General features: G+C 46.2%; 1 protein-coding gene across 1 annotated transcript in view; it reads right to left on the bottom strand.

The window, feature by feature from the left end:
• Positions 1–6141: 6141 nt before the first annotated feature.
• LOC144673673 (uncharacterized) overlaps positions 6142–12550 on the bottom strand; it is a gene marked incomplete at its 5' end in the record, with an annotated part of 65995 nt that continues 59586 nt past the window's right edge. The window contains 3 exon segments of the mRNA XM_078535400.1: positions 6142–6552; positions 6637–7334; positions 11672–12177. Of these exon segments, the coding sequence (XP_078391526.1) occupies positions 6287–6552; positions 6637–7334; positions 11672–12177 (1470 nt within the window).

Genomic DNA, 12550 nt, shown 5'->3' with positions numbered 1-12550 from the left:
TGCAGTCTGGGCATTTAAAATATCTCTTGTTAATGTGAACTCATTGATGGGACTTCAGGTCTTTGGAACTTATATAGCACTTCCTGTAGTTTGGACAACTAAACGGTCTCTCTGCCCTGTGAACTCGCTGATGCTTCAGCAGATTGGATGAGAGACTGAGTTTCTTCCCACACTGAGAGTAGATGAATGGCCTCTCCCCAGTGTAAGTGCGTCGATCTGCTTCCAGCTCAAACGGGTAATTGAATCCCTTGCCACAATCCCCACATTTCGATAGTTTCTCTCGGCTGTAACTGCAGTTATGTTTTGACAGGCCAGATGATTAGCTGAAGCCTCGTCCACACACAGAACACGTGTACCATTTCTCCCCACTGTGAACAGTGCTTTTTCCTTCCATGTTCAAAATCTGATGATATTGAGGTTACGATAAATTGGGCTGCACTGTCAGAACCTGATGTGATGTTTGGTTTCAGTTTCCCAACTGCAAATCCTCCTCTTCTAATACCCTGTGGAATTGATTTAAAACAGAAAAAAGGGAGAGAGAGAGAGAACCCACAAAAACACCAAGGCAGGTTGTGAAATTGTGCTGAATGAATCTGGTAATTTGTGGGGCCGGCACTAGGAAAAAGTGACCATGAAAACTGCTGGATTGTCATAAAAACCCAACTGGTTCAAAAATGTCCTTCAGGGAAGGGAACCTGACACCCCGGTCTGGGTGTACACAAGACTCTGGACCTTCTGGGAGGAGGGGAAGAGAGCAAGAATGAGAGAGGTGGTAGAGGCACCCGGTAAAGCAGGGGGATTTTATATTTCTAGAAATCAACCAGAACTTGGACAGAATCTTCCGAACCCTCAACCTCCACACGCTAGAAGATCTAGGGTAGCAGGTGTATGTGAACACCGTCACCTCCAAGTTACACACTGTCCTGACTTGTCTGACATCCAGTACTGGATGAACAGAAATTTCCACCATTTAAATATTGGGAAGACTTAAGCCATTGTCCTCAGTCCCCGCTACAAACTCCACTCCCTATCCACCGACTCCATCCCTCTCCCTGACAACTGTCTGAGACTGAACCAGACTGTTCACAACCATGGTGAAATATTTCACCCCAAGATGAGCTTCCAACCACATATCCACATCATCACCAAGACCGCCTATTTCCACCTCAGTAACATCGCCCAACTCCAGCCCAGTCTCAGCTCATCTGCTGCTGAAACTCTCATCCATTCCTTTGTAATCTCCTCCAGTCTCACAGTTCCTCCCCCAGAGATCTTCACTTTCTCGAATTCCGGATTGCTGACAATTCCTAACTCTTTTTTTGTCACAGCTGCTGCCCATTGCCCCCTAAAAAGATGGCGGCCGCGCATGCGCATTGCTACCCATTGCCCTATAAAGATGGCGTCCGCGCATGCGCATCAATCGGATCTGATATCGTTTCAAACGCCTCCGTCGCCAAAACGGAGCAAACACGGGGTCGGAAGCTTCCTATTCACGGTTTGCGGCCTGCAGTGTATATTTCTGAAGGCGTCCCACCCGCTCGCCAGTTCCAATCGCCTTCACCTGCCCCCTTGCTGCACTCTTCTTCTGCTCTCCTCCCTGATCCGACCCGACCGCCACTCTCCTTCCAGCACCGCAACTGCGCATGCTCCAGCCACAACCTGACAATGCGCATGCTCCGCCCATAAGACTGGAAATACGCCTGCGCGATTATCTCCCGCAGTGAAGATAGAGCATATTCTGCCTCTCTGTGACTGCTGGGTAACTGCAGCGCCATTAAACCGTGACGTTGTTAAATACAAAATCATATTCCGAGCTCCGATTATGATTGGCGCCAACCATATGTTATTATTATTTCAATTGATACAGCCAGAAAGTGCATGGGAGTGGTTCCTGCCACCTGGTCTGTGTCCATACCTGAGGAGAGAGAGAGAGGGAGACGGGACAAGGTGAAGACGAAGGATTTGAGACATCAGCAACACAACCGGAATTTTTATGGAACCTCCAAACCCTAAGGTTTACGCCACATAGAAGGAGAAAGGTAGCAGATGCTGGGGAACACCCTTATCCCCATCTTTCCATCTCAGTCACACACCTTGTCTTGTGCATATTCTCACTGCTCCTTTATCGCTAAGTGAAAATGGTGGATCTCAGGATTTTACGTCATGACCTTGTGGGAGCACCTTCACTAGACAGTGGGTCAAGGAGAAGGTGGCGCATCATTTCCTGCACAAAGACTAACTGGTGATGCGCAATATAATTAATAGACTTGCTACCAATGCCCATACATCAAGAATGAAAAGCCTGTACAGAAATATTTGTTTCTAAAACAAAACTCCTTTTATATTAGTTGGGGGGGTCGGTGTTTGCTTACTAATTTTAGATTTGATGCGTGAGGGCAGGTGGTTGGGGTTGTTTCTTCAACAAACTTATTTCCCAAGAATCTAACAGAAAATGTTTGAAATACTCAGCTGCTCAGGCAACATCTGTGGAGAAAGAGTCAACCTTTCAGGCCTTTGTTAGGGTTAACAACTGGGGGGTACGGGGAAAGAGGGGGAGTGGGATGAACTGGGTTGGTCTTTGAGCTGGTACAGACTTGATAGGCTGAATAACCTCTGTCGGTCCTGTATTCTCGGATCCTGACACTGCTGGACCTTCCACAATCTCCTGTTTTCATGTGGTTCTTGCTGCTGCCGCTCACCCGCATGGGAGGCTGGTCTGTGTATCACTCCATTTACTGAGATTGTGTTAAACTAACTGCAGCCCCTCAACCAGCTTCCTCCTTCCTGATCAGACATCGGCTGCTTTTTTCTTTTCTAAGACCACTAACTGTCAAAGCAGTATATACTTAAAAAAAATTCTGTTTATCTGCCACATGGAATCTGACTCATTTTCTCCTCTTCAATTAGTTTTTGGTCTCTCTCTCTTTTATTCTCTCTCTCGATCCATCTATCCCTTTAGCCTATCACTATGTTCCTCCCTCTATGCCATCCAACTCCAAAATCTCCCATAACTAACCAAGGGCTCTCTCTGACCATTTCTACTTCCTGTACAGACACACTCTGACCACACCATTTCTTGCTCATTCACATTTCTGTTCATTTACAGACCTTCACTGACAAGTCATATTGCTGTTCTGTTACAGACTCTCCCTGACAAGTCGCATGAGCTGCTCAGTTACAGACTCTCCCTGACAAGTCGCATTGTTGTTCATTTACAGACCCACCCTGACAAATCACGTTGTTGTTCATTAACAGACCCACCCTGACAAGTCACGTTGCTGTTCATTTACAGACCCACCCTGACAAGTCACATTGCTGTTGAGTTCCAAACCCTCCTTGACAATTCACATTGCTGTTCATTTACAAGTCCCTCACTGACAAGTCACATTGCTGTTCATTAACAGACTCTCCTTCAAACGTCACAATTTCTCCTCCATTTATAGATGTTCTCTGACTGGTTCCAATTTCTTCTCCATTTACAGGCGCTCCATAATCAGTCAAAAATTCCCCTTGATGTTTTGTGAATGGGAACAGTTTAAAGGGAGTAGAGGGCCAGAACAGTAAAGAGATGGGTAAATCAGTAGATTTGAGAGTCCAGTGTCAATAATTTTAGTACCTTTTTAAGAAACACAAGCTGAGCAGATTGTCTGTCCTCTACCGTATATTATATTGATCCATCAATCAGAGTAAATATGCATGTCCCATATGTCCACAGTCACTTACACGAGGTCAGCCCGCTGGATGGAACCTCGGGCACTCTGAGCTTGATCTCCGGTGCCTCCAGTCCAGACTGCCCCCTTACATCAGTGTCCCCTCACTTTTATAACCTGTGGTGATGCAGCTCTGGCCCCTGAATCTTCTTTGGATTCTCTGCTGGGTTTTGACAGGAAGTGAGGAAAAGACAGCTGGAATTTCTCTAACCTGTGATTTAAAAGGAGACATTCCCTGGTTCCCAGCAGTTACTTTTCTTCAGGAATTTTCTCATTCTCTCTAAACTCCCTTGCCCATTGTTAATTCTGTTATTTATGATAGTTACACAATTATAGGCATAAACATCACACATTATAATCTGATCTATTCTGTTCCTCACTCTGGTTTCAGTTTATATTGTGGTTAATAACAGGCAAACTTTGAACTTTTCCCTGATCTGATTCGAGTTTCCAAAGAGCTGATTCTGTGCAATGGAATGTCTTATCAGTATTGCCGTGGTGACCTGTCTGCATTGAACAGCCTATTTGAGTTTCTAATTCAGACTAAACTTCTCTATCCCATAACACACATTATATCAGAGAATTTACCTCAAAGTATTTTAGCCATGTTACAAGGGGTTCAGATACACGGATCTTTAAGTTTGAAGGGCAAGTTTAAAATGCTGTTTGAACCTGTTACTCCACTTTTCCTTATGAAATTAACTTGTAAATCATTGGTTAAGCTGCATTTAGAATATTGAGTCAAATCCTGGGCATCTTATAACAGGAATGATGTCAGGGCCATGGAGAGGGTGCAGGGGAGATTCACAGATGACACCACGGATGAGAGCCTCCAGCTAAAAAGGGATCCATTCGGCCCATTGAGCCTTTGACAGCTCTTTGGAAGAGCGATCTGAATAGTCACTCCCCTACTGATTCCCCATGGCCCTGTCAATGTTTTCCTTCAAGCATTTCTCCAATTCCATTTTGAAAGATACTGTTGAACCCGCTCCCACCAAACTTTCAGACAGTGTATTCCAGATGATAACAACTGACTGTGGAATGAAATGTTTTCTCATAGTGACCTGTCTGCTGTGAAGATCCTGTTTGAGTTTCTAACTTAATTACAATTTCTCTTTCCCAGGTGGAGAGACTGGAGAAACTGGGGGTCTTTTCATTAGAACTAAGCAGGATGAGAGAAGGTGTGAGAAAGGAGTTCAAAACTGGATCAAGGACATAATCCAAAATATTCCAGACACTCCTTGTCCTTCAGGATCTGTGTCCAGGGGGAAACTGATGGTTTTATCTCATCATCATTGAGGTCAACAACTACTGTCAGACTCAAACACTCTCCAATCAAATACAGCACGGATTAGGTACAGAGTAAACCCATCAGCCTGTCCCCCGGATACAGATACCGAGGGACAGGGAGTATCCGGGACAATGACATTTCTCACTCAGTAAGGTAGAAATTGACCCTGTATCTCTCCCCATTAATCCTGAGCTCCACACAGCTTGAATCCTCCTCCTGTTTCCCTCCCTGTAACAGCACTGAGCTAAAGCCAGCCCATAATGAGCAGGGCTCAGGGAGAATGGTTACTAGGCACTGCAGAGATGTCATAAAGCAGCATCATTCAGCCCAGCTGGTCCTCTCCCTGTCCCTTTAAAGGTAGAAAACTGGGGCATCCTGTCTCCAAACACATCCCACCCTGTTCACATTGAGAATCCCAGGGTGGAAAACTGGGACATCCTGTCTCCAAACACATCCCACCCTGTTCACACTGAGAATCCCAGGGTGGAGAACTGGGACATCCTTTCTCCAAACACATCCCACCCTGTTCACACTGAGAATCCCAGGGTGGAGAACTGGGACATCCTGTCTCCAAACACATCCCACCCTGTTCACACTGAGAATCCCAGTGTTTGGGAGATGACAGCAGGTTCGAACAGTGTGGAGAGGAGAGGGAGGTTGGAGATGAGGCAGTAAGGATGGTGGGGTGAAAGGTTTGTTTTTTGAGGAGGGGGTGATGATGGCAGATTTGAAGGAGAGAGGGACAGTACCTGGAGAGAAAGAACCATTAACAATCTGATTGAACATGGGGTAGTTGGGTGATCAGCAGTTTAGTGGGAATAGAGTCAATGGAGCAGGAGGTGGGTCTCATGGACAAGATGAGCACTAAGGTGGCATGAGGGGAAATGGGGGTGGGGAAACTAAAGAAAGATGTGGGTTCAGGGCTCAGACAAGGGGGGACTTTAAATACAGTTTGTTCTGGTGGGCTAGTGGAAGGGAGGGAAGCAGCAGAGGCAGCTGATCAGATTGTGTCAATCTTAGTGACAAAGAAGCTCCATGAGCTCCGCACACTTGTTGCTGGTGGTGAGGATGGAGGAGACAGGGGAGAGGGAGAGCACTTTAAAAGAAGCTAACTTGTGTGAGAGATAATAACAGTGTGCATTCAACAAAAAGCTGATTTATTTGATTTTTAGCCAGAATATTAACCCCTATATGTGAGTGGAGCTTATTAACTTCAGCAGAAACAGACTCCAATGAATATGATTCAGTTTTGGATGTGATTAACAGCAAAATCCATTCACTGCAGTTACTTGTGAACTCGCTGGTGTCTCAGCAGGTTTGATGACCGAGTGAATCCCTTCCCACACTGGGAGCAGGTGAATGGCCTCTCCCCAGTGTGAACTCGCTGGTGTCTCAGCGGGTTGGATAAGTGAGTGAATCCTTTCCCACACTCAGAGCAGGTGAACGGCCTCTCCCCAGTGTGAATTCGCTGGTGTACAGTGAGTTCAGATGATGTCTTGAACCCAGTCCCACAGTGAGAGCACCTGAATGGTCGGTCGTCAGTGTGAACACGTTGATGGGACATCAGGTTCTTGGAACTTTTAAAACACTTCCCACAGTCTGGGCATTTAAAATGTCTCTCATCATTGTGAACATGTTGATGGGACATCAGTTCACCAGAATGTTTATAGCACTTCCCACAGTCTGGGCATTTAAAAGGTCTCTCATCAGTGTGAACTCGCTGGTGTATCAGCAGGTGAGATGACTGAGTGAATCCCTTCCCACACTCGGAGCAGGTGAACGGCCTCTCCCCAGTGTGAACTCGCTGGTGTAGAGTGAGTTGAGATGATCGCCTGAATCCAGTCCCGCAGTGAGAGCACCTGAACGGTCTCTCGTCAGTGTGAACACGTTGATGGGACAACAGCTCTCCAGTACTTTTGTAGCACTTCCCACAGTCTTGACATTTAAAAGGTCTCTCCCCAGTGTGAACTCGCTGATGTGACAGCAACTCGGACAACTGAGTGAATCCCTTCCCAAACTCGGAGCAGGTGAATGGCTTCTCCCCAGTGTGAACTCGATGGTGCCTCATCAGGTTGGAAGACTGAGTGAATCCCTTCCCACACTCAGAGCAGGTGAATGGCCTCTCCCCGGTGTGAAGTCGCTGGTGTCGCATCATGGTGGATGACTGAGTGAATGTCTTTCCACACTGGGAGCAGGTGAACGGCCTCTCCCCAGTGTGAACTCGCTGGTGTACAATGAGGTCAGATGATTGCCTGAACCCAGTCCCACAGTGAGAGCACCTGAACGGTCTCTCATCGGTGTGAATATGTTGGTGGGACATCAGATCTCCAAAACTTTTATTGCACTTCTCACAGTCTGGGCATGTAAAAGGCCTCTCCCCAGTGTGAACTCGCTGGTGCCTCAGCAGGTGGGATAACTAAGTGAATCCCTTCCCAAAGGTGAAGCAGGGAAACGGTCTCTCCCCAGTCTGACAGCACCGATGGGTTTCCAGCTGAGAGAGGGATCTGAATCCCTTCCCACAGTCTTCACATTTCTGTGCTTTGTCTCCGTTGTGATCACATTTATGTTTTGACAGATCAGATGATCGGCTGAAGCCACATCCACACACAGAGCACGTGTATCATTTCCCCCCCACTGTGAACAGTACAACTTCTTTCCATGTTCAAACTCCGATGATATTCAGGTTGTGATAAATTGGGCGACTCCGTCAGATCCTGATGTGATGTTTGGTTTCAGTTTCCCGACTGCAAATCATCCCCTTCTAACACCCTGTGAAATTGATTTAAAACAGAAAAAAGGGAGTGAGACAACCCACAAAATCACAAAGGCAGGTTGTGAAATTGAGCTGAATGAATCTGGGAATTTGTGGGGCCGGCACTAAGAAAAAGTGACCATGAAAACTGCTGGATTGTCATAAAAACCCAACTGGTTCACTAATGTCCTTCAGGGAAGGGAACCTGCCACCCGGTCTGGGCTTACATAAGACTCTGGCCTCTATGAGAGCACATAGATAGAGAGAGAAAGAGGTATCTAGGAGCAGCAGGGGGTGAAGGAGAAACATTTCATATTTCTACAACGCAACCAGAACTTCGACAGAATTTCCCAAACCCTCAACCTCCTCCCCCTAGAAGGACCAGGGTAGCAGGTGTATGTGAACACGATAAACTCCAAGTTCCCCTGCGAGTCACACACTGTCCTGACTTGTCTGACATCCAGTACTGGATGAGCAGACATTTTCTCCATTTAAATATTGAGAAGACTGATGCCATTGTCTTCAGCCCCCACTACAAACTCCACTCCCCAGACACCGACTCCATCCCTCTCCCTGATAACTGTCTGAGACTGAATCAGGCTGTTCACAACCATGGTGAAATATTTCACCCCAAGATGAGCTTCCAACCACATATCCACATCATCACCAAGACCGCCTATTTCCACCTCAGTAACATCGCCCGACTCCACCCCAGGCTCAGCTCATCTGCTGCTGAAACTCTCATCCATTCCTTTGTTACCTCTAGACTTAACTATCCTAACACACTCCCGGCCGGCCTCCCACATTCAACCTCCCTGTAATCTTGTGGTCATTCAAAACTCTGCTGCCCGTGTGCTTACTTGCACCAAGTCTTGTTCACCCAGCTCCCCTGTGCTCAGTGACCCAGAAAGGTTCCTCATTAGGAAGCAACTAAACTTTATATTTCTCATCCTTGTTTTCCTCCATGGTTGTGATCATCCCTGTCTCTGTAATCTCCTCCAGCCACACACTCCTCCGAGATCTCTAAACTCATCTAATTCCAGCCTCTTGAGCATTCCTGATTTTAATCACTTCACCATTGGCGACTGTGCTTTCATTTGCCAAGGCCACAAGTTCTGGACTTTTGTCCTTGGACTTCTCCACCTCTCTTTCTCCCCTACAAATCATTCCTTAAAACCGACCTCTTTGACCAAGCTTTTGGTCACTTGCCCTAATATCTCCTTATGTGGCTCAGTGTCAAATGTTACTTTGTAACATTTCTGTGAAATGCCTTGTGAAGTTTTATTATGTTAAAGCCCCAGTATAAAAACGAATTATTGTCACTGACTTGAACATATACCGTTGTTCCAGCTCATCAATAAGACATTGTAACTCAAAGCATGAAGCAGTTTGATGGACAAGTTGTTCTTATTCTGTCAATGAAGATTCCAAAAAGTTGACCCCAATAAAGATGGCCGCCGCGCATGCGCTCCGCCGGGCCTTGCCCCCAATAAAGATGGCGGCAGTTAAGCCTGGGCCTGAAAGTGGGAGAAACCTCGGCGTAAACGAAGGGACGGTCCAAAGTTTACCATAAGTTCTTTTTCTGGGTTCGCCGTTTACACAATAAGTTTACGAAGCCAACCCGCCCACTGGCCTGTTCCATCGCTCCCTTCTCGCCACCATTTTATCCACTCACCGATTGCGGGACTAAGAAACAAGCGTCTTTTCATCGCCATTACTCACACTGCGCATGCTTCACTCCCAGCACGGCCCCGCCCCTCATTCACTCCGATTGGTTGGAGGACCATCCACTCTCGTTCGGTCCTCCAGTCCCGCCCCCTCTTCCTATTGGTCCGGACCTGCCGTCAATCAGCCGGGCATTGTGACGGTTTCAAATGGTGAGAGCGGCCACAGACTCAGCCTGACTTGCTGATTCTTGGCAGCATTTTCTGTTTGGGAATTAGAGCTAGAGATGGATGGTCAGTTCCCCTCTGTCCGGGGGGGATTCACACTCATTTCCTTAGTGCACTGATTATCACCTTTACTTTACATGAGAAAGTCCCCGGTTCAATCCCGGCTGGAAGCTTTGTGTTTACAATTGTTACTGAGGAGGAATTAACAGTGAGTTAACAGGGGGACAGTTATTGTCTCATTCTTTAAAATCCCCTTCTTCACCTTTAAACAGGGAACGATAATTCAGAGAAAACTGATCCACTGTGACCCTGAAACAAGATACTGCAGATGCTGGAAATCCGAGCACAAAACAGAAAATGTTGGAAACATTCAGCAGGTCAACAGCTTCTATGGAGATAGAAACAGAGTGAATGTTTCAGGTCGCTGGCTTTTTATAGAAAATTGAAGAATTTGGAGTTTACAAACAAGTACAGAGTCAGGGAAAAGAGACGAGGAAAGGACAAACGGTCTTGTGATGGGATGGAAGGCTGGAGTGATTAAATGAGAAAGGGGATGATGATACAACATTGGGTGATAATGAGACAAGTAAATAAACTAATGGGACAAGAGGAGAAACAAAAGACAGGTCCAGAGGAGGGATAAATGGCAACAGCAGAACCGACTGTCTGAAAAAAATGGGAGTGGTGGCAATGATCTGAAATTGTTGAAATGAAGCTTGAGTCTAGGAGGTTGTGAAGTGTCAAATAAAAGATGAGCTGCTGTTTCCCGAGCTTCCACTGAGCTTCATTGGAACAGTGCAGGAGGCTGAGGACAGAGAGTTCAGACCAAAAGTGATTCCTAGAATTAAAACAGTAAATGAGCAGAAGCTCAGGATCACAGTTGCAGACTGAATGGTGATGTTCCGCAAAACAGTCACCCAATCGGGAATTAGTCTCCTCAGCGTAGAGGAGATCACATTGTGAGCAGTGAAAACACAATACTGAATAGCAAGAAGTACAAGTAAATGACTGTGTCATCTGGAAAGTGTGTGGAAAATGCCCTCGAATGTGGGAAGGGAGAAGGTGACAATGAATCTGTTTCAATAAGTCTGTAACAGAGCAGTGCAGTGTCGTTCTGCTGTACCTTTCATTTTAAAGGGAATTTTCAGATATTTTTTCTCACTATGTGCTTGGGTTGTGGACGAGAATGTTTTCACTCTTCTCCATTGATCTTAAGAAAGACTTGGTCTGTAAGATACCGTCACTGTGAGACTGATAATGGATCATTTTTATATCTAAGTTCAGTGAGATCTGATCACTTACTGAGTGAGTCAATCTGTGAAATTGTAACTCAAATAGCCACAGTTACTGCAGGTGATTCTCTGGCTACAATGAGATTGATAAGAAAGGAATCAAGAGTGTGCAGTCCCACCCAGCTGGACACCAGTGGACAGGCATTGGAGGAGGAAGATTTGGTCAATGGTGTCAAAGACTGCAGACAGACGGAGAAAGAAGTGAGGGAGAGTTTGGGTGATCAAGAGTTCAGTAGGAATAGGCTTGATGGAGCAGGAGGTGGGTCTCAAGGACAAGGTGAGCACTGAGGGGAAATGGGAGAGAAACTAGATAAAGATGTGGGTTCAGGGCTCAGACAAAGGAAAGCTTTAGAGACAGTTTGTCCCAGTGAGCTAGTGGAAGGGAGGGAAGCAGCAGAGGCAGCTGATCGAATTGTCTCAATCTTAGTGACATAGAAGCTCCATGGGTTCCTCATACTTATTATTGGAGGTGAGGATGGAGGAGCGAGGGAGAGCACTTTGAAAGGAACTAACTTGTGTCAGAGATATTGAAAAGATTCATCACACTGTAAAACACCAAGCGGATTTATTTGAATTTTATCCAGAATATTAAAACCTATAACTGGGCTGGAGTTCATTAACATCAGCAAAAACAAACCCCAATGAATATGGTTCAGTCCTGGATGTGATGAACAGCAAAATCCCATCACTGTAGTTACTTGTGAACTCGCTGGTGTGTTATCACGTGGGATAACTGACTGAAACTTTTCCCACACTCAGAGCAAGTGAATGGTTTCTCCCCAGTGTGAACTCCCTGGTGTGTCTGCAGGTTCGATGACCGATTAAATCCCTTCCCACATTCAAAGCAGGTGAACAGCCTCTCCCCAGTGTGAATTCGCTGGTGTTCAGTGAGTTGAGATGACCATATAAACCCAGTCCCACACTGAGAGCACCTGAACGGTCTCTCATCAGTGTGAACACGTTGATGGGACATCAGTTCCCCAGAACTTTTAAAGCCCTTCCCACAGTCCAGACATTTGAAAGGTCTCTCCCCTGTGTGAACTCGCTGGTGTCTCTGCAGGTTGGGTGACTGAGTGAATCCCTCCTCACACTCGGAGCAGGTGAACGGTCTCTCGCCAGTGTGAATGCGCCGATGAGTTTCCAGTTGAACTGGGTAATTAAATCCCTTCCCACAATCCCCACATCTTCTCTGCTTTGTGACTGCATTTATGTTCCGACAGGTCAAATAATCGGCTGAAGCCTCGTCCACACACAGGACATGTGTACAGTTTCTCCCCACTGTGAACGATGCTTTTTCCTTCCATGTTCAAAATCCGATAATGTTCAGGTTACGATAAATTGGGCGACTCGACTCCGTCAGATCCTGATGTGATGTTTGGTTTCAGTTTCCCAACCACAAGTTCTCTCCTTCTGATACCCTGTGAAACTGATTTAAAACAGAAAAAAGGGAGTGAGAGAGAACCCACAGAAACACAAAGGCAGGTTGTGAAATTGAGCTGAATGAATCTGGGAATTTGTGGGGCCGGCACGAGGAAAAAGTGACCATGAAAACTGCTGGATTGTCATAAAAACCCAACTGGTTCACTAATGTCCTTCAGGGAAGGGAACCTGTC

This window comes from Cetorhinus maximus, unplaced genomic scaffold (assembly GCF_964194155.1).
Source record: "Cetorhinus maximus unplaced genomic scaffold, sCetMax3.hap1.1 HAP1_SCAFFOLD_431, whole genome shotgun sequence".
NCBI lineage: Eukaryota > Metazoa > Chordata > Chondrichthyes > Lamniformes > Cetorhinidae > Cetorhinus > Cetorhinus maximus.
Note: the sequence above shows the minus strand (reverse complement) of the source record. Positions and strands in the feature narration are given on the sequence as shown.